The 27,093-nt window shown below is 41.2% G+C and overlaps 1 protein-coding gene across 6 annotated transcripts in view; it reads right to left on the bottom strand.

The window, feature by feature from the left end:
• SSBP2 (single stranded DNA binding protein 2) overlaps positions 1 to 27,093 on the bottom strand; it is a 176,599-nt gene that overhangs the window by 131,089 nt on the left and 18,417 nt on the right. For all 6 annotated transcript variants that reach the window (XM_071802458.1, XM_071802457.1, XM_071802456.1 and 3 more), the window contains exon 2: positions 3,785 to 3,857. In XM_071802458.1, the coding sequence (XP_071658559.1) occupies positions 3,785 to 3,857 (73 nt within the window). The remainder of the gene's footprint in view (positions 1 to 3,784; positions 3,858 to 27,093) is intronic.

The raw sequence follows: 27,093 nt of genomic DNA, 5'->3' as shown, positions 1-27,093 counted from the left end.
CTTCTGAGAAGTTTCAAAAACAACGTACTGAAGAGATGCATCACACAACCAAAACAAGAAGTTGTTCCTGAAGTTGAAAAATCATTCAGTTAAGAGTAAAAATTATCTGTGTGCAGAAAGCCTTCTCTACGCCTGAGCAGAGCTCATGCTCTTCAGACTGGGGCTTGATGAGGAAATTACCCAACTCGCAGGGCTCATGCTGGTCCTTTCTAAAGGACGTATTTAATAGTGAGAAATTTATACAGGAGTCTGATAGGAAACGTGGACGTTCGAGGCTTGTTTAAAGGGGTTTGGTTTTGTTTTTCAAAAATACATACTTCTGTCTCACATGCCCAGTGTCAGTCTGTCTCACTATAGAGATAGATTTATAAAGAGTTACTAATTTTAGAAAAATACCCTCATTGTGAACTGTAACAATTAAGCTCATAACAGGTGATTGATTAACTGGGAAATGCCCACCTTCCTGATCCAGCCAAGCTAATGGGAATTATTCCTCCAAGGCTAGGACCTAACTTCAAGCATAGAAAATACGTCAGATAACGATCAGTTCTTCACAGAAAACACAGCAGCTGGGACACCAAAGGAAAGAATCTGGAGCAAAACAGCTTCTTTTGTATCAAAAAAGTGTGTACTCATCTGAAAAGCTTGATTCAACCCTCATAAGCAATGACATGGTTTAGATGAAAGCTAGTTGTGCTAGCCCCTTGACATTTCGCCAGTTTTATGATGAACTGGTATGAAGCAGCTCTTGAGTTACTTCAAACCAGTACTTTATGCCATGTCTCCTGAAATGAAGCAAATTTGCAGATCAGGATACAAGAGTTACAGCCAACACACCGAAGAGGTCTCTGCTATCAAGAGATCCAGGAAAATCCTTGAGACCTTGAGGTCCTATGTTTTAGAGATGAAGGCAACAAAGCTTTGAAGGCTGCACTCAACAAGGACCACAAGGCACAGTTCACCTCCTAACTGAAAGATCAGCAGAGGACTTCTAGACCTTACTGACTCATAGAATCACAGAACAGCTCAGGTTGGAAGGCACCTTGAAATATCATCTTGTACAGCCCTCTGTGGGAAAAAGAGCACAGATGAGATTACTTAGCACCCCGTCCAGTTGTGTCTTGAAAACCTCCAGCGATGGGGACTCCACCACATCCCTGAGGAGGTTGTTCCAGTGAATGACTGTTCTCACTGTACCGCAAATTTCTTTCTCATATCAAAATGAAACCTCTCCCTGTGCAACTTGTACCCGTTGCCCCTCACCTTCTCTATGTGGCTCCTTACCAAAGATGAGCCTCTGTCCTCTTTGTAGCCACCCTTTAAGTACTGGAACACTGTGATGAGGTGTCCCCTGGGCCTTCTCTTCCCAAGGGAGAAAAGACCAAACTCCATCAGTCTTTCCTCACAGGGCAAGTTCTCCAGCCCTTTGACTTGTGGATCATTTCTATGGAATTTAAACTAGACACAAAGCATTACGCGCATGATTAAAACAACCATCTCTAAGTTATCTCTAAGTTACCTAGGGGCACAGTGGATTCCATTATATCCAACTGGAATTTTCTTAATTTTGTTCCATTACTCTCAGACATGTTCCCTGGTAGATCTTAAACAAAGGGCTCTTAGCCTTTGTCATTTACACATATAAATGACAAACAGGTCAGACAATCTATGTACGCTTACTCCTTCTACACCCACATGTTCAAGTTTTAGAGCTACTTATTTTTAACTAAATCCACCCCAACCATTCTAGCAGATGCAGACTGCCGAGGAAGAGAGGCCATTGAGTTCCAACAGCCATGCTTTTTAAGGAGGGTCCAAACCAACACGAATTTCCTCCTATGCCGCCTGGGTGTCTCCTACACCTGAAGTGCTCTCACAACAAACTGGCTGCAATGGGGCAGTTGCTTCTCAACAGTACTGAGCCAGAAAAGGACAAAAACGCACAAAAAACTGTAGCTTTCAATACATCATAAATTCACTAAAGGACTTTTTTCTGTGCTTCTCTCAACTTGCGTTCTCTTGTTTTCATCCCATATGCAAACACTCTCCAAAAAAAACGGCTGACTGACACGGAATACAGAGCTGGGGCAGAGCTCCTTGTGATTTGCAGCTCAGGACTGAATGGGCGTTACAGTGCTAAGACCTGTTAACACCTGCACAATCAACTATCATTTTTTTCTGCTGCTTTTACCACTTGCCATTTAACCTGTGCATTTTAATATACTTTCTTCAAACCACATTAGTGTATAGTTTTCTCATTCTAAGCCTGTCCTCCCAGATACTATTTTTTCCAGGTTTTTCCGTATCAGTGGTAACTGCCTCTGGTTCCAACATTCACAAGTGTTGTCAGCATGGTATTTACCCTTCTGCACTGCTAATGCTTGACGTAAATAAACTCACAGCTTCGTGTGAAATGTAACAGACACCGCATACCAATTCTATACAATATCTGGCCCTGCCCTGTGTTTACCATCTTTTGGCCACTATTAGTCTTCACTTTAAAGATTTGATATATACGTTCGCCTATTACAGTTGCTCAGACCTGAAATTTTCTTTATAACCAAAGAGTGGATTAGTTTTAAATGCTAAGTTTCAACACAAGATATTGAATGTTTTCTAGAAATCCAAATGTCATACCAGCTATACTTCTGCCAACTGCTCATTTTGGAAATATATCATAAAACCAAAATGAGCAAAATGAATCCTGCACAGGGTATTATTTACAAATGACAGCTGTTTGGGGAAAGACTATACGCTCCATTATTTTCTTTCTTATTTTTCCATTGCTTTACCAAAGAGAAAAAACAATTGTCAAAAATATACTTTACTATATACTGATACTACCACAATTCTATCTCTTTTCATCATCTCTGCTAAGTGAATTTTCTATAAATACCACAAACAATGCTCCAGGTTTTCACCCTCCCCTATCCCACCTCAAAAACATAATCACTAGCATAGTAATTTTATTAAATCTTAGAGAAATACCAGATGAAGCAAGCACAAGCACAACTTTTTCCTCACTTCTCCTCACTATTCAACTATTATTAGTATCTTAAATCTTCTCATCAAATAAAGATTAAAAACAATAATAAATCCAGAAGACCTCAATATGTATGGCATACAGGTATTTTTCCATCCCAGGAAAAGTGTAAAATGCTAAGTAGGCAGAATTTACTTCAATTTTCAAAAGATGTACATAAAGTCTTCAAAAGACTATGAAAAAATATTGCATAAAGGTAAAAATACTGTTAGATATTGAAAGTGTTTATGAAACAGGACCTAATGGCTGTAGTCATAATTGATTCACCAGATGACAAGTGGTTAGAAGCATGGCAAGAACACACAGGGAGATCAGCAGTGCTCAAGAGAATGTGAACTGCAAGCGTATGACAGTAGGATGCACAATAAATGATCACTGTGTATTTTGGAAGGGTACATCATTCATAATTGGAGGTATCAGCAATAAGTTAGAAGGTCATCAGAACAGAGTACCGGTCAATGCGTTCTCTAACATGCAGATTTATTACAAAAAATAGATGAATCTTTCCCCAATGTAGTAGCAAATCACAGAATAGTGTTACCAATCACAGCAAAAACAGTTATGCAAAGGTGTGTTAAATGACAAGGCAAACTGGCTGCTGCAGAATCAGAAATCTATGCTGATCAATGTAAACAGAAATTCGACATTGCCACTGCTGTTTATCCTAGGCCAAGGTATATTTATCTCACTTTGCACACACTGGAAAGTTACGTAAGGAAAAAAAAAGATGGGGAAACATACCTCTGATAAAAACGTCTGGGCTGATTTCTGTGCTCCTACATGGAGCAGATATTCGTATACGTACAGTGCTAATCTGAAAAATAAACAAAAAGGACAATATTTAGTATTGTGCATTTGTTTGTTCCTCTTCTTTAGAAACAAGGGATTATCAGAAGTTTGAGGTGTACTCTATTGCCTTTCACAAACCACTATATACTGAACATGTCAAATCTATTATACAGAACTTTTAAGCTAGACATGTAGGTCAATTTGAGCGGAGGTGTTTAAATAGTATTTAATTAAATATTATTAAACCCCTAAATTACTTAATGTCAACATTTTTAATGATATTTGGACAAGTGCCCAGTGAGCTAACAACTGACCTGCTGCTCCTGTTTGCCCACTCTATATCCTGCTTACTGTAAATGCGATATATGCATACAGCAACACCGCTTGTTTTTCCAGATCAAACATTTTTCTATGTGGAACACATCGAGCTGTTCACACACTTGAACAATAGCCTGTGTTTATTCAAAGAATATGCAAACTCCAGTCTACATCAGGAAAAGTAATCCCAGCACCCCGTATAACCGCATCTCCCAAGTGCAGTGCAGAACTCTGGATCCATCCAGACCTGCGCACCGAGAAGCTCTGATGACAACCGAGCTACAAACAACTCTCACAGCTCCCGAAGGAGCTTCCCACAAACTGATCCTCAGCACCCAGGCTCATCTCCAGCTAAGTGCAAAGCACTGGAATGAGGATCTCTCTGCAAACTGAGCACTCACTGCCCGAATGGATACACCGCATCTCGGGCTGGGCAGCCCTGCTCAGTAACCCAAGAAGAGCGGAGCTGCAACAACCGATTTCTATCAATACAGCCTATGCAAGTGAGATTTGGATTAGAATACCAAACTAACACTTTCCTGTTCCTCAGCTGACTCTCCAGAGAGGCTCCCGTCTGTCTGTTTCAAGATTTTCAAAACGAAATCTCGTTTAAAAGAATAATTCAATAATACTGCTTGGAAATTGTCTATAAAACATTTCAGTCTGAGAAAGGAAAATCAAGTCAGGCTGCACATTTTTACATTTGCTAGCTGAACCATTTTTAAGAAAATGTATTTGTATGCACTTCATGATACACCACTATTCTTATCTGAAACATTTTATTATTCATATTTTTAAAATATGTACTTTACCTAAACCAAATAGAGAGGCAGAGAATATCTATTTTCGTGTTACTGTTCAAAACATTATGCAGTAGTAGATGAGGTAACTGTCATCATGGCACTGACAGAGTAGTAATTATTGCAGTAACCTTTAAAGTATGAAATTTTAAAACCTAGAAGAATAATTCCATAAAAATTGTTTTCATTAGTTGTTTATACTTTGTATATACAACACACACTTTACTCTCCCTCCAACTTTGAAAGCAAAAACGTACTTTTTTTTTCTTCAAATTAAAAAAATTAAACCGATACTCAAACACATGCCTGGGTTTAGTTTGAATCTTGAGATGGGTCATGCCCACTTTTAAACTCCAGTATTTTACAGAGCAGTTATTTATTGGTTTATACTGTGCCATATTGACAAAGGCAGACTCAGCGTGTGAAGCGCGCTGTGGTTTCTGCAATGGAGCACGAGCTGGTGCTCAGTGCGGAGCAGCTCAGGACACCGTGATAATGCATCTGTGAGAGCTGCAGAGAGAGAGATCATCACATACTTTCCAGTAGCTCATCCCCAAAGCACAACTGCATTTAAAAAACCAAAGAAGTCACATCTTGTTCACTTAACTCTTCCCAGTTCGACAATCTTTAAATTTTTAAGCAATAAATGGTTGTAGATAAAATCTAAGACAGATGTAACCGGCAGAGAGGAAGCACTGTCTACAACAGCCAAGATGGCCTGCATACCCAGTTACACTTTAAAGCATCTCACTTGTCTTCCAAGATTCCCTTTTTGTTCGTATCAAAATGTGAAGCCTGCAGTCCAGATAAAAGGATTTGCATGAGTGTATCTTTGCTACATCACAAAGGAGAGCAAAACAACACAAAACCCAGCAGTTTATTGCAGGCACATCACCTTCATTTGTGTGCCCTCTGTTGAAAGCTTTAGCTGATATTGCACTGTGATACCCAAACTGACTGCGCAATACTTTAATATCGAGGAAGATTTTCAGGTCTTATCTCAGGACTCCTGGGTGTCTACCTGCAAAACATGGCACAAGCAGCCGTGCTCTAGCACCATCACCATCTCTGCCCTGAGCCCATCTTTGCCAGCCAAAAACATCCAGTACACCTCAACATTGCAAAAAGGCAACTCCAAAACAGACTTGAACACACAGAATGTGCGAATTACGTGTAATTATAACAACATCTCCAACTCATCAATGTGCATTATTACATCTTGATGTAAAAATACTGGCAGTGAAATGAAATGGTGAAGCTACTGTGTTTATTAGGTGTGGGGGGTAGACATGGCAGATTTCAGGAAAAGAATAAATATTCTGGGTTTTAGGCTTGAGGCACTTGTGGCAAATTAAGAGCAGGACCATGCTGGCAAGGGGACTGCCTGGCTCCTGTGACAGGAAAGCCAGGACCACCTTCCACCAACAGATGTGAGACAGAAGGCACAACACAAAATAACCTGATTGGGTCTTATTAGATCTAAATCGCTGGTCCATCCCTAGCTATTACGCTGTCAGGAAGTCTTTACAGAAGTTAACAACATTATAGGTTCATTCAGAAATAAATGCATTTATGGAAGAGATCAGAAGAAAGATACTGATGTTTTACTGCAGTAGTTACAGCAAAAGGATCAATGGAAACTGATGCTCTGAGGAAAGATGGCAAAGAAACCCAAAAAAAGATGCAGCACCATGTAACAAGAAGGATTACCAGACATAAGAACTTTAACTACAGCCTAAGACCATAATAAGATAAAAATGGCTGCAGTCCAAGTGTGTAAAATTAACAAATGATTAAACTATTTAACATCACAGCAGAAGACTAAGAAAATCATAGTGAGATGGTCTCCAACAGCAAAGGACTTGAGTCTGAAGCGGCATTTTAAAAAACAGATTTTGCTCATTAAAGTGGTGTGAGAAACCGTGTAAAAGCAGCAAGGAGACATATGTTAAATTTTCACATTTGCATACTTGTTGACATCCCATGAGTAATGCGAGGAAAAAATATTTCCAATCAATTTATGACAACGCTGAAGTAATTTTTTTTAAAGACATGTCATAAGGCCAGAGTTCCCCCCTCCCTGCCAAGACAATTAGATTAAACATTCATCTATGGCCTGATGATACATTCACTCTATTTAAAAAGTTTACTGTCTATCTCTTTCTGCCGCAGTGCTCATTTTGCTAAGCTGGTGTGTTTTGCATGAAGTTTCTGCTCTAATTGGACCAAACATTCACACTTCCTACAAATATCTACTGAACTCTGAAGAGAAGAGCTATTTAAATGGTTCTGGTCAAACAACTAGTTATCAGAATATCACCAGGACATAAACGGTAATCACTCTAACTCTGCAGTGGAAATTATCTCCTTACATGTTAATGTGGGAAGATGCAATTAGCCTAATGAGAATTTACAACCAAAGCCTTGCAGCAGTAGGTTCATCGATGAAAAACTAGGTGGTAAACTCCCCCCATTCAAAGTCAACAGATGAAGACAACTCCTAACTTTCCATAAAAGGCAGAGAAAACCTGAAAACACCGGGAAGATGCTCACGTGATCTGGTTTTGGTACCTGTAATAACTCAGGTGCTCTGAGTCACACTCCCTGCACCACCATGGAAAGCTGCACTGACTATATGGGGGGTTTCCAGACGGCTCTTCAGATGAACATATGCCTATAGAAGGGCTCAAGTTATTATCAAAGTCTTTCAGGAAATAATTTGTCCATAAAACACTACAGCAGTATTTTTGCTTCATCCCATAAAGATGTGTAGCAAGAAAGTTTGTTTGTTAATCTAAAACTGAACTTCGAGCACCGAGTTTGGTTTATCATTATTTCTAAGGAGACAAAGAGCAGAAGGAGAACGGCCACATTTTTCGATGAGGTTCAAAAGCTGGGCTTAGAAGAATAAGGATTTGCAATAAATAAGCTTCTGCTTTCTCTTGAAATCTGCCCAGTAAACCTGCCAGAAGCTGGCAACTATTATACACGGCTTCATGCGGCTGAGAAAAAGTGCAGTTGCTTTCATTGTTTTATTAGCCACATGTCATAAATAAAAATATACGTAATTTAACCGAGGGTACAGCGGCGTATAGCCGTTATGCAGAATGTTATAAAATCAATGTGATGGAGCAGGAGCCTGCAGCTCCCAAGCTTTGGCAGCGAGTCAAAGCGCAGTTCGGGTACCGCGTCTGCAGCACCCACAGCTGCCCCTTCCCAACAACAGCCACCTTGGTCCACGACTGCACGCCTCGGGAATGTCCCCAGATGCTACCACCTTCTCCAGCAGCAACAGACGTTATGCTGTTAACAGATGATGCTGGATGTGAACGCAATACGATACAATACAAATCTATAATAGGAAAGATCCAGATCCGAGCATCATCAAGACACATATCCAGCATTTTTGACTTAAAATACTTAATTTTTAAAACCGTTCGTGTATGAGAAGTTCTGCATACGACACATCATCCACTTTTTTTTTTTTTTCAAACAGTAACTGAAAAACACAATGAAAACTAGTACATCGATATCTATACATAATTTTTAGTTTGCATGAAGAAAAGTAAAGCAGCTTAAAGAAGATCTTACACATTTATCTGTTTCAGGAAACTTGCTGTACTCCAAAAATCATTACTCTGGCCTACAGAAAAGCAGCTCTTTTTTTGTTCCCAAAAAGGTATATAAACTTCCATTTCAAATCTAGAGACTCCCAGGATTCTCACTCATTTAACATCCAAAATATAAACCTAATTCTTGGAAATAAGTGAAAGTAGCACTGAATTCATATTTTAAATATAATATAACCGCTAGAAACATCTCAGAATTCGGGTTTCTTGAATGAACCTTCTTGAATCCATCGACGCAGTACTCTAAAAGGTGTTCTGAAGCTCTTCATGGTGGGCTGGTTTGCTAAGTTTCAACTAACAACAGCAAATTTTTTTTTTTTGAATTTTAGTATTTTTAACAGAGATGTATGTCAAACCACTCTTTCTCACTTATTTAATCATAATGAGTCATTTCCCCCCTTCTCTCTCTCTCCCTCCTCATATATTTATACACTAATATATACTTTTTCCTAAGTATGTCCATACATACAAACTTTTCCTATACATCTGATCTGAGATTTAAGTGATTCAGTTGGTTGTCAGTTATCCATGATAAGAGAGGACTGGGTGAAGAGATCACAGGGGCCTCTTGGGTGCAGAAGTGTTTTTCTGCACAAGACAAGACACCATGGCCACCGGTACAAACCTTCCCACCCTCCAGGGAAGGTGAGCAGGGATCGGCTTGGATGTAGCATCACAACTTGAGCTATACACAAGAATTAATCATGCTTTTTCACTTGCCTAGGCAGGTGTGTTAGTTAACAACGGCCCCAACACTGCAGTGATTTATCTGCATGCACACCCCTAGCACATCAGCTCTCTCCAGCACGCTGTTTCACCTACACATAATTTACATTTTGGTTTGTTTAGCTTGAGGCCAGCAGACTGCTCTTTTCAAGAGCCTCTAATTATGCAGTCTACTGGGTTGTGTTTTTTTTTTTTTTCCCAGCTTTATGTTAATGTTAGTGTTCTGTATCCTATCAGCAATGTGATCAGTTTTCTTAGAAACACTTGGGTATTAAATGAAACCCAAACACTGGTCTGAGGAAACAGTATGTCCCAAAGGAGATCCTCGATGTTTATTCGGCTACATGCACTGCCTTTTCAGAGAGCTCCTATCGCAGCCCTGCAAATCCAGGCTGCATAATAGCGTATGTATTCAACATCGCTCATATTCATTTACTTCTTCCTCTCTCTCCTTGTGTGCACCTAAATACTTGGGGCTCAAACCTAGTGCCATAATGAACAGTGGCCCCAGCATCTTGTACCAGGCTAGTGATACCTTCCAAATAAGCTGATCCTGCTCATTTATTCCAGTTTTAGAGATTGGGGAAGCCTTCTCCTACCATGATTCTGGGAAGGCAGATTCACTTCTAGTCTCACTTCCACTTGATTGCTTGCAACATGTCTGGAATATATCCCTCATTAGGCCTGGTCACCCTCCCTTGATTATATGTACTGCTTTAAGTGTTAAAAGCAGTTGTAACCCACTAAGTGTCCTTTTACTCTAATGATACTAGAAGTAACAGGAGGGTTTTTTCCAGTTTACCCATCCACTTGCAACTCACAAATCCTTATGCATCCTAATTTCATGTGCTTTTACTACTCAACCTGTAGACTTCAAGCACTACCATAACTATTTCCAGCAACACATTAACTTGTGTACCAGTATATAACTTAACATTGAACAGTTATCCAGAATTCGCTGATCTTTAAAAATAAAGAAACAAAATCCACCAAAGATACACTCTGAGGTGGTGTCTGTAGTCACTCTCAAAAGCACTTAATTCCACAGTTTTACATATTCTCACCTGCTAATGATGTATTGGTTTGTGCTACGATGCCACTCCACACAGTATTCCCCACGTTATCTTCACCTGACTCTGAGTTTCATACTCATTTTTGTTTTGGGTGTCAGCTTGTAGAAGTTACTACAAATTCAAAGTATCACAAAATTAAAACACTCTTACATAGACTCCATCCTGAAGGGGATAATTTCCACTGATTTCTAAATTCCTAGTACATCAGATTTTCTTGATGACCTCTAAGGAACCAAATCAAAATAATTTTTCCTTTTGTGCCCACGTTTTGTGCTTATGTTCTTCAAAACGTTTTCCAGCAGAATTTCAGAGGCTTCCTAGCCTATGTGTAGAAAAGAAGAAGGCTTATGCACTTGAAAGTTTCTCTGTTCTTTTTCCAGCTGCATTTGCTGGTGTAGTAATATAATATAGCTTCCTGCAAACCTGGTTCTCTTCAGCCACTATAGCTACAGCATTATCCTCACAATATCCCTATGTGAAAATTGTTGAAATTCTAAAATGCATCAGCAGCTGCAGTCCTCAGAAATAACACTACCTTACCTTCATTGCAAATGACAGATGCAAATGAAGAGTGAAACATTCTGAAATCAATTGGCTTTGTATCTTCAGTGTTTATTTAGCTTCCCAGTGCTCCCTGACTGTAGTTTGCTCAGGTGGCCCTTACCTCGGCATAACAGATCATATGTTTCTGTAGCCTCCTCTCCCACCTTCTTGCCTTCCAAAACCTAATGTCACCAGCCTAGAGAGCCAAATCATTTAGATGAACCATTCCTAAAGTCACAGTACACAATTCTTTGTCCCCTCCTGAGGGTCAGAATGCAGAGGCTTACTCCAGACCAGCCAAACTGATGCTTTTGGAAAGCTTTAGTCATCAGAGATGAGTTTGCTGTAGCAGAGGAAGCAAACAAGACATTTGGATGCTCTGGTTCCTGCACAGACCATAGGCCATAAAATGCCTTTATCATGTCATTATCAGGGCTGTCCAATGCACAGTTCATCTGCTGGTCATGTAACCTTTTCCCTTCTTGCTTCTCCTCATTGGTGGCAAGCTATTGAGGACCAAAAACATCCTCTTCTCATTACTCTCTCGTTTCTTCCCCCTTTCCCAGCTGAGGGTTTAGAAAACTAACCCAACCAAAACAAAGTGAACAGTTTTCTGCTTCATGCGTGGGCTGAATGAGCCTGCCAAGGGTCAGAGCAGCCACAGAGGGGCAGAAAGAAGCAGGAGCGCTCATTTTGGCAGCCCTAGACTGCCAGCACAGCTCTGCCCACACCTTCCTTTCCTTCTCCTGGCTAGAACCTCAAACTTGGCATTCGAGGAAAATATATGTATTTTTAAGGCAACCTCAAAGTAGTTCCTTGGGCTTAAACCACATAATCTATTCACTTACCATAACTATAAAATATGCTAAATGGCAGCTAAAAAAAATAGTTACACGACAAAACACATTTTAAAGTGTAAGCTGAGACTTTTATAAAAATATGTGAAGCTCTACCTCCACCTGATAATAAAGGTGCTAACCCGGGTTTCCCCTGCTGCTTTCAATGGGATGGTAATGGGGTTTTATGAGCTATTTTTTTCCCTCGTATATGATTTGCCATAGGTAATAAATTTAATGCAATGCATCCTGCCCTGGCAGTGAGCAGAGCAATCAGCGCGGAGCTGTCACAGGGAGAGTCACTGGCAGAGAGCAAAAGCACAGGCACAGTCATTAGCAAAATGCAAAGTTTAAAGCCATACACGCACCACTGGCAGGCGGTACATAGGTGAGCAGCTAGTATATGACATTTCTTTGTAGACTTTAAACACTTGCTACGTATGACAGAAGGCTGCTTTAAAATCCTCTATCACAAGAAACCAAGGCTGACACTGACCCACAGCACTGCAAACACTGGGTTTCACTGCTCACTTGCCACCCGCTGTCCTCAAAGTGAAAATTAATCTGCAAAATCTGCCAGTGACTTAAATGTTCTAAAACAACGTATGAGCAAAAAATACATTTGTATTTATGCAGCAACGGGAAAACAGTGACTGTTTTTTAACCCTGGTGGCAGGCACGGGCTGCTGAGAACATTACTGGTGTTTGAGCAGCGCATCTGCACTGCTTGACAGTGGCATGGGCAGATGACACCATCTCAGGCTACAGCCTTCAACGCTTCACGGTGGTCTTTTAGATGGGGGAGTCCCTCCTCCCCACAGAAAGATGCACCACTGAGCAGTGCAGGGGCTGCTAGGATGGTTTGGTGCAAGGCCAGGCAGGTCACCTCTGGTCAGCTTCAGCAGCAACACGACAGCTTACGTTGCACAGATGCCATAGAGGGGTTGCCATGGCTCTGTTGTAGCAATAGCTCCAAGCCGTGGAGCAATATTATCCTAAAATATTACAGCTGTTCCTAAAGCAACTGCCTACCCCAGAGCAGAAAGAACTTCTCCCTGTCTACAGCAGCACCAGGAGACAGGGAGAAGAAGGAAGCATGAATGTGTACAGCCAGCTTCCCAAGGATGAGTTAGACCCACTTCAGACCAGCACCGACTGGGCATGCAATGCTCACCAGCCCCACAACGCAACCACCACGTAACCTGATTTTCATTTGCATTAGGCAAACAGTATTTTTGAGTATCTGGCTCCTAGGAAGACCCATGTTTTTGCCAGGAAGTATACACAGGTTTACTATCTTACTAAATACAGTGGCTTGGGTCCGCAACATTGAAGATTACTGAAACCTGAAGTCCTCTCTTAAAAGCCATAGGGTAAGACAGCAGATTAGTAGGTCACTTGTCGGAACATGTAGTGAAGAAGTGGAAGGGGAGGACCCTGACCAGTACCATGGACAGGCTGGAGGTCTCCACTGCTGATCGCCTGTGTATGAATCACAGTTAATGCTGGGCAAAAAAATACTTATTTTCCTTCTTTTACAGCCTATCATGGCTAACCTGAGTTGCAGTTAATTAGTCAAATAAAGATTTTATCATTCCTTCACAGTCACTGCTTGCTCCGGTTATGTTTTCAAACTCTGTTAAGAACAAGCTCTGTACCCAGAGGTCAGTAGGACATTTTGAAGAGCTCCGTTCCAGGTTTCACAAAGTGGCACACTACCATAGGAACATGTCAGCGTATGTGCCGGTGTGTGGAGTAGCAACTGGGAACAGATGCCAATCCAGTCACCAACTTGCAAAAGCAGCGAGTTGATCCTGCTCGTCCATTTGGCACCCCTGTACAGGAACCCATAAATAAGAAAAGAGCTGAAGGATTTGAGTTCAGAGAGCAGCACACAGCCATGGCGGTTTCTCGCTAACACCAATCCTCCTCCTGTAAAAAGGTGTACGTTCTGGAGAGAAGACTTCTAAGTTTAACGGCCATGAAAGGCATGTCACGCTTACTACCAAAATATTTACTGAATTTCATCGCAAGTTTCTTGTCAGAACCAAAAAGTCAAAGACTGGCCATCGCTAATACTCCTGGCTGGCACATTATCTGAACGGCAAGCTGAAATAATGAACATTATCACAAAAGAATAGAACAACAGACTTCCAGGAGCCACAATCAATCATGAAACTGAGAATTAGTCTCAAGAGGGAAGGGGAGAAAACAAGGATGAAGACACAATGCAATAACAAGTCACCTCATGAATCTTATGGGAATCATATGGCATGAGAAAATTGAGGATGAATTTCCCTGAGTGTCTATCTAAAAGGTAATGGTAGAAAGTAATTTATATGACTGATTATGAAATTGCAACATTTTATTCTGGAGAGAGGAAGTTCTGAAAGCATCAGAGCACAGCTAACAGGCCTCGAAAGTCAAACAAACTCAGAGAACTGGTGGAAAGAGTTTATTCAAAACAAACAGCTAACTTAAAGATAAAAGTGCAAGACAAACATCAGGTGACTCACGCTATATTAAAAAACTCAATGGCAAATATCAGTGGAAGACAGGAAATAGTAAGAAGTTGCATCAAAAATTGCTCACTAATCCAAGAAAAAGGTGCAACAACAACAAATAAAGGCACACAACAGTGTTAAGGAAGAGAACAACCATGCAGGGGAAAAATGAAGAAAGGCTGAAGTGCCAAATGAGTTTCAGTGAGCAAGGACATGAGTAAGGCACCAAAGAGCTGGAGTTCCACTATTCAATGCAAGAAGTGTGCAAAGCAAGGAGGAGGTAGGGAAGTCTGAAGTCTCGGCGCATCCTTTGTTTCTACCTCCACAAAACAGCAGAAGAGAGCATTACTACTTAAATACAACAGGAATGCTCACAGCAGGAGGAAACAACAGGTTAAAGAACAGTTGAGTAAGACAGTTGTACTACAGGAGGGAAGGCTGGAGCACATTTCTCAAGAGTGCTATGAAATGAGCCAAAATATTTTCTGAACTTGGAAGAACTTCAGAAAGTTCAGTACATGTCTTCCGAAAATTTTAAAAAGGCCCAGGGATTTACACACCACTCAGAAACAATCCGCAGCACCACTAAGTTTCACTTTTTTGGACCAGATGAGCCATGAATGTGACATCAGTTGCCATTTGTCAAGAAAAGATCATGACAATTCTACCTTCAGTAAAACCCAAATTCTTTCTCTGGTAGAAGAACTGGTGCTGGTAGAAACGGGCAACGCAGACCTCGGCATCAGTGTAAACCACCCTGTCCTCTACCAAGAGGGGCATCCAGCAGCACGTCACGGTTCCCCACGTGTGCCAGCTGTGAGGTCCCTTGGGTGCTGGGACCAACCCACTGTCCCAGGAGGTGTCCACTGTATCTCAGCACGGCGTCACCAATACCGTCATTACTTCCCCAGTGACCACTCTGCAAAAGCTGTAGCCATTACTCCTGAATGCCTATTCAAAGCAGGTGTAAGGGGAAAAAACAAGCTTTTTCTAAAGCCTACGCCCCTTCTGTCCCAGCTCAGAGTGGCTTCTCTGTATTTATTTTGGGGGCTGGGTTATTAGTTTTGAATGCTTTGCTATCACAGAGCTGCAGATGACACAATGTCAACTCTGACATGAACTTTTCTGTGCTTCCTTCATTCCTTCTGAGCCAGTTTCTCTGCAGAGGTCATGAAAGTTGCTTGCCTGCCTAACAGTGCACTGAATGCACAGGCTCAAGCAACATCAGAGCAAAGCAATTTTCAAGGGTGTGCAATTAGCTTTACCCTTCTAAACTTTGGGGTCCAGTAGATGACAATTAAGCATCTGGCTGAACCACAGTTTCTCTTCCAAAATGGGCAGCTACGATGCTGGTCCCTGGGAAAAATCTGCTGGCTTTGAGGATGCTACTTGTGTTGGCCGAGAAGTTCTGCACAGGTCACCAAGGTGTAAGAACTCAAGGCACTTCTCTAAGAAAGAAAAACAAAACACCAACTACCCCAAACAAAAGGTAGTCTTTGTATGTATATGTATAGAAATTCTCAGCACACTTAAGCTGAGCCAGCAAAACTCCGCACACAGTATTCCTCCTCAAATCACTGCAATTTTCACCCACGGGTCAGTTGCACACAAATTGATGTTACTGGACCTACCAACCACCATATGGCTGCCAGCCCTATCGCACCTGACTGCTGAATTCTCACACATCTGGCTAACATGCCAGAAGGCTTTAAGCATTTGCTGGCTACTCCTCCCCTTAGCTGATAGACACATTGAGTAGACAGCTGGAGGTGTTCTCCTGCTGCTCCCCAAACGGGATCACGGCCAAGAAGGATTAACCAAGACTCCCAGCTTGCTCAACATTTCCACCCAGCTACAACTCCAGATAAGCTCAGGCACCCAGTCGCCAGCTACGGCTCATGTATGACCAGTTCGCTGAGCTTCGAGTCCTGTCTCAAAGTGCCCACGGGACAGTCTACAACCCCAAAATACAAATTTTACAACTTCAGAGATAATTTGCTTAGACTCCAAACTGGAAGTTACTGGAAATATTTTCTTTTGAAATGCATGTCATAAAAAAATACTAGTTTCAATATCCGCCCACAATTTTTTATAATGAGAGTATTTTCCAAACAAAGAATTTCATCAACAGGAGGAAGATATTTGAAAATCTGGCTAATAAAGAGTTGCTCCACAAAAATAAAACAAAACAAAACCTTGTAGTTGTGAAGCTATACTACCAAACGTTTGATTAGCAATCTAGATGTCAATGTTATCTCTCCAAATTGCTTTTACTTGGTCTTTGAAAGGAAGAAACCACGTATTGGACAAAGGGATGGAAAATGACTGATTCCATACTGGCAGCTGATGTTTTGTGGAGAAATTGATATGATATTTCTTCATAATTAAAACAGGGAGAGTAAGCAAACCCCTTCTCATACAATGTCTGGCGGAGCACTTCTTATCTATAAATCGACATCTAAAGGACATAAGCATCAAAAAGATAGCAATTCTTCCATATGCAGGACACAATTCAGATGGGCTGTTTTGCTCTTACCAACTACAAAAGTGTTTCTGTACAGTACATATCCAATTCAGAAAAGGTTACCTTACATATTTGACTTGAAAACCAGAAAATTCTGTTCTCTCAGTTTTGTAGCTAAGTATTACTAGAATACTATAATCCATGTAATATTCAGTTTCTATGTTAACTTAATTGATACTCCACAGGCAGGAGAGTCAGGAATACGGAATGTCAGTCAGTGTCATGTTGCCAAGATGCAATTGCTGCAGCACAAGAGTGAACAGTGGAATGGGATGGGAGACGGCACAGGACAGGGACGGGCTGAGAGGTGCCCGGAGCTGGGGGAAGGAAATGAAACTGGGAGAGGGAGGGGAAAAAACAGGTGGGAGGAAAAAAGAAGGGGGTGGAAGGAAGAAGGGGATGAAGGAGAGGAGAAAAAGATGGGGGCGGCCAAGATGAGAGTAAAGAGAGGGAGAAACAGGGGAAAAAAGGCAAGAAACGGGGGAAAGAAGGGGGCAAAAGGGGGGGGGGGAGAAAAAGGGAGGGAGAAAAGGGGGGGTGAGACGGGGGGGAAGGAAGGGGGGGGGAGAAAAACAAGGTGGGGGGAGAAAAACAAGGTGGGGGGAGAAAAACAAGGGGGGGGGAGAGAAACAAGGGGGGGGGGAGAAAGCCAGAAGAGGGAAAGAAAGCCAGAACAGGGAAAGAAAGCCAGAAGGGGAGGAAGGAGGGAAAGTGGGGGGAAGGGGGAGTGGAAAACGAGGGGGGAAGGGGGCAAAATGGGGCAGGAAGGAGGGAGAAGAGGGGTAGGAGGGGAACAAAACCAGAGGGGTTCTCAGCAGCCAGACAATTTATCTTTCCAGAAGTCAGGGAGTGGATGTGCACAAACGCTGCACAGGTCCTGACCCAGGGGGCAGCGACCCGAATCGCCCACACCCCTGGGCATGACCACCAGTGGCAAGTCAAGCATGGACAAGAAGCACTTAAACTCCCAGCTTGTGACCAAAAGGAAAGAGATAGTGAAGGTCTATAGTTTAAAAATCTGGTGAGCTCTGTGCAAGAACTTTAAGCGTGGAGGGAGTCTTGCTAAGGACAGTTTCATAAAACGTTTTCCAAAATACAAACAGTGATAAGGTATTTTCCCTAAACATCTTCTGCAATAATAGTGGAAAAAAAAAAAAAAGTAACCTTCAAAATGTACTCAAAAATGGTTTATTAAATATAAACACTATTTTGCCTATTGCTCAGGTTTGAACTACTGCCTGAGCAGCATTTTTAATTTCTTCTCAGTGACATTTTAAAGAATTCTGATCAAACTGCTTGAGAACACAGAAAAGTTTATTACAAAGACTTACACAACTTCCACGTTTTACATTTCTCAGTAAAATATGAATATTAATACTGAGCAAATATTTGTATTTAAGAGGCTGTTTACACACTATTTGAAATTGACTCAACTTATTTATGTGGTATTAAATAGATCTGATCTCATGGCACAAAGCTACGTACACATCGTAATAGTTATGCTGCTACTCCATGCTTCAGTTGTTGCTTTCATCATCCTTTCTTCATTTTCTGTTTCTTACCAGGAAAAGAGAAATTAATCTTGAATTAGTACTACCAAGGTGGGAATGGAGTATGTATGGGGCCAAAGCTTTAAGACTCCTCCAACAATATTGCACAAGTTGCTTCAAGTACCATCTGATGAATAACTACCAAACTACATATTCCTGTTTACCAGCTTACATGAATAAATCAATTTATCCTTCCCTCTTTCGAGTGTTATAGATGGGAAAAGAAGTCTGAACGCATCAGAATTTTTCAGACACAACCACTTCAGTTCAACAACTCATACTGATCAAGTTATTATGAAAATATAATTTTAGGTTATATAAAACTTTTAAGTGATAAATTAAAATTATGCATCAAACTATATCCTCTTTCAGCACGTATATGCTTTTTCCAAATACATGTTAATTCCGGTTTCTGAATAACTGCGAAAACTGAGTGAAGAAAATAATATTAAACTTGCATTAAATCGCATTGAAGTGAAAAGAAATACAACACTTATGATTCACTACTGCATTCTCCCGTTTCTATATTAACTGTTCCCTCAAAAATAAATTAGGTAAAATAAAATCAATTTCAGTTTAAATCAGCGGGCTTACAAATCACTACATTTTCAACTACATCCCTTCCACCATACATGAAGTTTCTCTGCAGAGAAGAAAAGTCATCTTAAGAAAAAAGGAGACAACAGTGGGACGACATCAGAGAAGAGTCTCAGATCTACTGAACAGCTGCTGGAAAGCTCGTCCTGAACACACCCTGGAGAAGGGTCTCCCAAAAGGCTGAGAGCTGAATGTGCTCCAGACCTGTCTCTTGCTTAGCAGAGAGAGACCAAAACAGTGAATAGGATGGACTGTGCCTGAAATGAACAGAAACAAGCAGCTACCCTTAAAGAAAAACAGGATTGGGAGGGGGCAGCCAAAGAGCCAGCTCTCCCATGACCAGAAGGATAACACTTTGTGATATCTATGTCATTAATTTAGTTTGATGTGAGATGTTAAATGCAAATGCTTACTTCCTTGAAAGAAAAGGAAAGGTGAGAAACCGATCTCACAAGAGCGAGCACACATACATACAAACCTGCATTAAATGCAAGATTTGCATTTCCATCAGCAGCTGGCTGCATTAAAACCAAGAACAAAGAAAGCATAACTGTTTAAACATGGAAATTATTTTTTTAAAGAATATAATTTTTTACTCTGAACATGACTGAGATCTGACTCTAAATCTTGCACTCAAGTTATAATACCCTATTTTATCTTCCAAATTACTGGTGCTCAACTTGGTCTTATGTGTACATAGAAACATATTAATTAAGTTTTTTAAAATTTCCATTTTTTAGCATGTCACAAGCGGACAGCTTGTCAGTGCAGCACCGGGCATTCACAGCTCTGGACTCCACTGTCACCTCCAAAAGCCAACCCTGCTTCATGTTCAATGTTGATCATTTAGCTTAAGTAGATGCACACCAAATGTAACGGATTATTTAGAGATGTGAGGTTGTATGGTTTTTAGAGTAGTCTTTGATTCGTGTTACTTGGTAGACTTACTAAAATTTTAAGCTCTAAGGTCCTGCTCGTATTTACCAAAAGCAACTGCAGACTACACTAAACACTTCCAGGATAAAGTCTGGCTCACATTTTGCTGGGAAGGATGGAACTGACTGGGAAAACAATGATCCAAGGCTAACGTGGAGATATTACAGAACCTGCAAAGTGGGATCTATTTTGCACTTCGCTGAGAAAAAGCATTTATCCAGACAAAACAGTACCTGCAAGGACATGGACCAAAAACAATGTCTACAACTGAACAACACAAAGGCCCATGTGGAATCAGAGGAAAAAAGGTCCAGTGAGAAGCAAGATGACCTGGTGGTGAAATATTGCTATTGGACAGGATCATGGTGTGAATGGTCTGTAAAGATATAAAAGTTTGTAGTTTTCTATGCTTGGCAGATCTCTGTGCAGGTACTCAGCTTGAACCAGCCCTTCTGCTATTCTACTCCACAAAATTTTTTATTTTCTGAGAATTTTGTTTCCTGAAAGTTTGCTTTGCATGCAGTTAAGGGCCTCGCCTAGAAATTTGCCATTGGAGCTTTAAAAATAGGCTCCAAAGTGAACGGTTATCATGGAGAGAAGAACCCTGAATGTTTGCACCGCGACGGACGCAGGCCTTGCCTGAAGTTGGTCTTTGGAGCTGCAGGACACAGACTCCGGAGCGAAGGGTTATGAAGGAGGGAAGATGCCTGAAAGTTTGCTCCATGAAACTCCATCAGGCACCTGGAGAGAAGATCAGCAGCATTCAGCTTGGCCTATCTCCTCCATGCAGTAAGTAACAGAGTGAACCCGCCACCGAACCCCTGTAAGTCACGCTTCTCTCTAAGAAATCTAAACATTTTTCTGCAGTAAGCAGAACCTTAAATTACTTCCCCACAACAGCTTACTGCCATATATAATACACACTCTTCATGCCTGTAACCTATTTAATAATAGGCATTAATTATTTATTAGCTCTCTATAAACAATTTATAAACGTACCCTTACTATAAAGCATGACTGGACTGGCCTTTGCTTCCACAACAAAAGAGTCTGCAGTATTTTAACTGCTGCATTAAGACATAAGCCCTACTCATTAAGAACTTCACAGTGATAAACATTTTTTAATATAAAAATACAACAAATGGTATAGCCTATAATTTACCTCAGAATTCAGTAATATGCAGTGAATTTCCCCAAAATTTATGTGAATTGGTTACAATGCCATTGTAAGCAAAACCAGCATCATGTTCAGGCACAACAAAAGAACCTGTTCATGCCTCTGTCATAGAACTATTGGATAAATTTAGTTTTTCACCCTGGGCACCCAATTACCCGGTTTTGTGAGCGCAGGAGGTATGACCCAGGCAGGTTGAGGCAAATTTTAATACCAACTTCCTGGCAGCAGCTTGTCCGTACGCTAAACTCTTCCGAAAATCTCTCTCCCCAGCTCTGTGACCTGCATGTGCTATTTCAGGTAGACAGTCGAGATGCCAGGTCGGTACCCATATGTTATTTATGAAACTCACATATATCCTCATTGCCCAAACACAGGGCTACAACCAGCTTTTGCTTTCCTCCATGCCGTTCAGACAGTTCTCTTCTGCTCCTCTGGGTAACTTGCCGTTGACAGAAATAATCTCCGAAGCCCGCAGCTCAGCAGCAGGGTGCAGGGTGCTCCCATGCAGATAACGCCGGGTGCCGAAAAGCCTGCACAACAACTCCCCTCCTTCTCTTCAACAAAACCATCTCAGCCAATGCTGCCTAGGAACTCTTGCTTGCTCAACTAGGAATGAAAATTTTAGGAAAACTCTGTATTTTGCCACTCTAGGTTTTAAAAATAGGCTCTGGAAATGGTATCTGTTAACTGAGCGTCAATCTTCAAAGTAGCTGACATTCTATGTATGTTCAGTATTACAATCAGTTACTAGTTTTAGTAAGTATAAGGCATCCTGTGAATTCTGCTGCGCTGCCACTGGCTTGCTCTTACTATAAATGTAAATTAGAATTACATTAAATTTAAAGTAAATACTTAGAGCATAGCAAAATGCAAGTTCCTTAGTGCAAGACACAAGGAACAACACTTCCTTAAGTTTCAAGTCTGCTGTTCGCGTCGCCCTTCCCTGGGATTTTTCTCCAACTCAGTGAGTGAGTAATCAGCCACAGCTTTCTAACGGTGCTTAAACTTGCAGCATATTTTTATTAAACTCAGAATTTTCCTTACGGAAGATATCCTTTCTAAACAACACTACGACATCTAATGTGACCTAAGCCAGCTGGTGGAACATCAAACCAAAGTATCTGTGGTGCTACACATGTCACTTGTGTTGCCCATCCTTGAAAGTATGTTCTGTTGGAGAACAACCAACTGCAAGTAAAACCACATTGTAAAAAAAAAATACATAAAATAAATAAACCAAACCTACCCAGATATCAGGAAGAACACAGCATGGCCTCTTAACTCCCTATTCCCAGCAGTTTGGATTAATTCAGGAAAAAACAGAGGCTCACAGTGTAAAATTAATTCATGTGGCTCCAAAATTACTCATCTACTTCAAGTCAATTAGAAAATATAAATCACAGACAAGGCTGCTCTTTGTATACGTGAAAAATAATAATGTCCTTTTCCGACCCAAATTATGTCTTCTATGTGCCATCTCAACACAAAAGCATGAACAGAAAAAAATGAGTTCTTGCCCGTATGAAGTTCACAGGAAAGCTGACAAAGGAACAACTACATGATTTTAATAAAAGAGAAAGGAAGTCTAAAGTTCATAAACGAAGAGAAGCTAATGATTACTTTGAAAGATATATGAGGAAAAAGGAAAGCAGATGTATAAGACAATACTCAAGTACATTCAAGCAAAAGAAAACATACAGGAAGTACGGACACTGGGAAATAACCACAGGATGATACACACATCACGCGGCATTTCAGCTCCTCGGGCCAGATGGCCTGAGCTAGACATGGAGGCACCAGGTGGGAGTCTGAAGAGCAGATACGGTGGTTGCAGCAGGAGGAAAGAACACGGCACCAACACTGTGACATTGTTGGGGTGCGAGGAACTTGAACACCCACTAACAACATCTTCTGATCTCCTCCTACCAAGGGAAATTAAGTGCTTATAGAGCAGACATAGTTAGGTAGAGCACACAGGCATACTGTCCTGGTTTTGTTAAAAACAAGACCAGTTTCTCTTTTAGTGAATTTTCCTTTCAGCTAAGTTCTTCTAAATAACTGCACTTTTCTGAAGTTGGCTGCACGTTTTTGTAGACGTAGCAATGGAACGTACAGTCGCTGATGGGAATGCACGTCCCATATTTGCAAGGACGAGCAAACTGAACAGGTAACTAAAACTGATCAATGAAGTATTCCATCCCATCCACGTCATACATCACATAAAAGTGGGAGATCACGAGGGTCTCGCTCTCTTTGACTATTGCCAGCATCTGGGGAGGACTCCGCCTGCCGTACCTGCAATCTGATACCTGTGACAGACCCAGGGTGCCCGCCATGCTGCTGCCGCAAAATTCAAGATTGGTTTTGTATATTTTGTATTAATTTCTTGATCTTATTAGTAGCATTAGTAAAACATTCTTAACTTTTTCCAACTTGCAAGTCCTTTCTCTCTTTGCCCTCCTATTGCCTTTCCTTAGTGGGGGTGGCGGGAGGGATGGGGGGAGGACTAACAAAGCATCTACCATGGTTTATTGTCTTATTGTTGCCCTGCAATCAAACGGTGACACACACCGTAGTCATAGCTACAGGGATGGCATAATCTTTCTACTGCTTGGTCAACAAGCCAATTCCACATGGAATTTGGAGTCATTAAAAAGGTCTTTAGCACCCTTCAGGGTGATGAATACAACTTTCCAGCATTCCTCTGTGCAGCTATCCAGCGATCTGAAGATCGGTCCCTGGGGGTATGCAGCACTGACTAGCTTCGAAGATGTCCTTGAACTATAAGACAGTTATATGTGGAGAAAAAGATGCATGTATTGGAATAACAACTGATCAAGCAAACCTGAGGTAAAGATCTGTCAAGTTCAATGTGAAACTCAGACAACCCCTGCAAGATCAGCATGGTTAAAAGTTGCTCATTATTTGTAATGTGTTCCCTTCACAATGCTTCTGACCTAAATAATGTCCTTGCTTTTTACAAGATGGCTACTCAATGGTTCCTCATTGCTCTCTCTTTCCAAGACAGCTCAAACCTTGCTGTGATAATCACTGTAAAAATCACTGTAAATAGTAAAAGGACTGCAACCTAAAACCCAGGGACTCAGCTGCCTTCCACCCAAAAGAAAATAACAGAGGCCCAAGACCTAAAACAAAATGCCCTTGAAAACAGTGCAAGGGACAACGAGAGTTAGGTAAGCCTGTAATTGCATCAATCGAGAAACTGCAACAGATGGGACAGATGCACTTGGAAACACGTTAATCTCTGCAGTGTTTTCTGTCAGGCTACACAGCCTCTCTTCATCCCTAGAAATGTGGAAATAGGGGGAAAAAGTTGTTTTAGAAATATAGGTCTTGCTAGGATGAAAGCAAAAGAAGTCTGTGGCCCCATGGTACCTACCTTTATAAAATATTTCCAAAGGAAATCCTGCAATTTCCCTAACTCTCCCTGCAGATGTAATAGCCATGGAACAGAGCAGGAAGACAATTCTTAATAAAAGACTTTTTTTGCTAAGTAGCTTGTTAGTGGCATCAGCCATTAGACTGGATTTAAGCCCCAAGGGAGTATTGCGATTTGATGGTGAGCAAAGTTGGCCTGGGCCTTTCACCTTCTACTTCTGAACTTCTACTACGCCTTTTACCAAGACCCCCTTACAATCACAAAACAACGTTTCTACCAACCACAAAGGCAGAAAATTATCTCCTCACAAAGCCTGTACCACACAACTCCCATCTCCATACACAGATGGTAAAAACCTTGCTGGTGCACAGAAAGATAATCCTGGCTGTTATCACCAGGATCACACATTTCTTCTCCTGTAGTTTTGAAGGAGGGACACACTTTGTCCCACAATACTTAACTGGTGCAGAGTATAACCCAGCTGCTCATGCAGAGGTATGAGGGACCTCTTTAGGTCCATGGAAAGCAAATCCCAAAGATAAGCAATTCCTATCCTTGTTCCTAAAGATCAGTCCCAGGACAGCACCCTGTCTGTGGCTTGGGTGTGGGTTGCTCGTTGTAAAACAGGTAGCATACAGTTGATCCATTTCCAGACTGCATCCCCAAATCCAAGCTGTCATGCTCCATTTATCCTTACATCCTGCCCCCAAGTTCGAGGTGTTATCATAGAATTGTTGTGGTTGGAATATACTTCAAAGATGATCAAGTCCAACTGTTAACCTAACACTGCCAAGTCCACCTCTAAACCATGTCCCTAAGAACCTGAGATCAATTGACGCCAAGGTCCCCCCAAAAATGGGGAACTCAGAGACCAGCTCCCACTTCATCTCCCATCCAGACCTGCTGGGGACATCAGGGACAAGCCGCTCCACCAGCAATGGGTGTCGGCATGCTCACAAAACGTGAAAAAGAACCTTTCTTCCAGAAAGGGGGTTTCTGTGTTCTGCATTCATACAACACACTCAAAACCATCTGGTATTTTTGTTGTGTTTTGCTCTCCTTTTTACAATTCATGCACTACAAAAGCCTGAAGACCTGTTCCTCATGCCCTGTCCATGAAGGTTTCTCCTTCACTGCTGCAGGTAGCTTGGTGTTTGTACTTGGGCAGCACTGGGGCTCATCCCCAACCCCTTGTTTGCTTATGCCCCGTTACAACTTTTAGACATGCTGGAGGTCTTCTTATGACTACTTGACAACCCTGTTTTGGTCAGCACAACAGCTGCAAGTACTCCTGAGGAAACCAAACCTTATACTTCATTTAGTTTTCAATGCAACACTTATAAATCTAAGTAGACCAAAAAAAAGAAATCACTGTCATCTCTGCATTTCATTGGGAGGACCACTTAATAAAACAGAGAAAACTGTTTTCTCAGTACCTCTCTCTATTTTGGTAATCTTATCTATTAAGAAAAAGAAGCCATTGCTTTTTTGTGAAAATCTCACCTCAAATTCAAGAGACAGGCAACATTTGCTACTCTTCTATGAGATTGATCACACCTCTACAATGACAATTTCATTAAACCACTGAAAGAGTATTTCCAGTTTTTTTCTGGAAGCAAAATACAAGAGGTAACATTATAAGGGATTGCAAGAGTAAAGGGGATGTTAGGGTGAAGTTTCTCACCACTTGCCTCATACCAAAATCATCTTTCCTGCTGTTTAGAAACTTTTAAGGGCTTTTTCACTCATGTCACATTTCAAGATGTGTCAACTTCTCCCCCAAAAATGTTGAAAAAGTATTTATGTGATTTTTGTTTCAGGAACTTACCAATCTCTGTTAGAGACTTGATATATCTACATTGTTCAAGTTTGCTGTGTTTAATACATGGTGCATCAAATGCCTATATGACCTAAACAACTTAAGTGGATTTGAACATAACATGGGTGATAACATGGAAGTGCGATCACCATCCTCAGAACAAGCTAACAAACCAAACCAAACAAAGAAAAACCCACATCCAAACAAATAAACAAAAAATCATATAACTGAACTCTCAAGTCAATTTTTGTGATTTCAATCTCACATATTCAGTACACCACTCTAAACAAAGAACAATTTCCTTCAGCACTTCTATTCCAAGTACTCCTGTGTTATTTCTCAGGGCCAACTGGCAGCTCTTGGGGCTGTTGCTTTGCTCTTTCACACGCGTTCTCTCACATTTGCAGATAAGAAGCAGAAGTTTGCCCCCCCTAAGGTGCTTTTTACACTTCATTCAAGTTAAACAATGCACAGAAACTTTTCTATGGGTAGGTGCAGACCTTACAACACCAGGACTATATTTCAAGCCTTAGTAAACTGGAACTGAAAATTAACAGGAGAGACTTGGTAAGGACTGGTTTTACAAAGCACTCCAGTGCAGCTTGACCTGTTACCAGGATGGGTGATTATCTCCCATTCATTCTACATGGGCTGCTGCTCCCATGTTGACTGTCCATTTTACGTAAGTACATACACACAGAGACAAAACTTAATCTCTTTATCTGTTTAAAATCTCTGATGTTTTTCCTAGTGGCCAAGTTGCTACAGAGCCCTGTTGTGCTGTGCAGGAAAGCAACGCTTAGTTCCTGCTCTAGTTATTTCACTCCCC

Source organism: Patagioenas fasciata, chromosome Z, assembly GCF_037038585.1.
Source record: "Patagioenas fasciata isolate bPatFas1 chromosome Z, bPatFas1.hap1, whole genome shotgun sequence".
NCBI lineage: Eukaryota > Metazoa > Chordata > Aves > Columbiformes > Columbidae > Patagioenas > Patagioenas fasciata.
The sequence above is the reverse complement of the archived record's forward strand: the minus strand, read 5'-3'. Positions and strand labels throughout refer to the sequence as shown.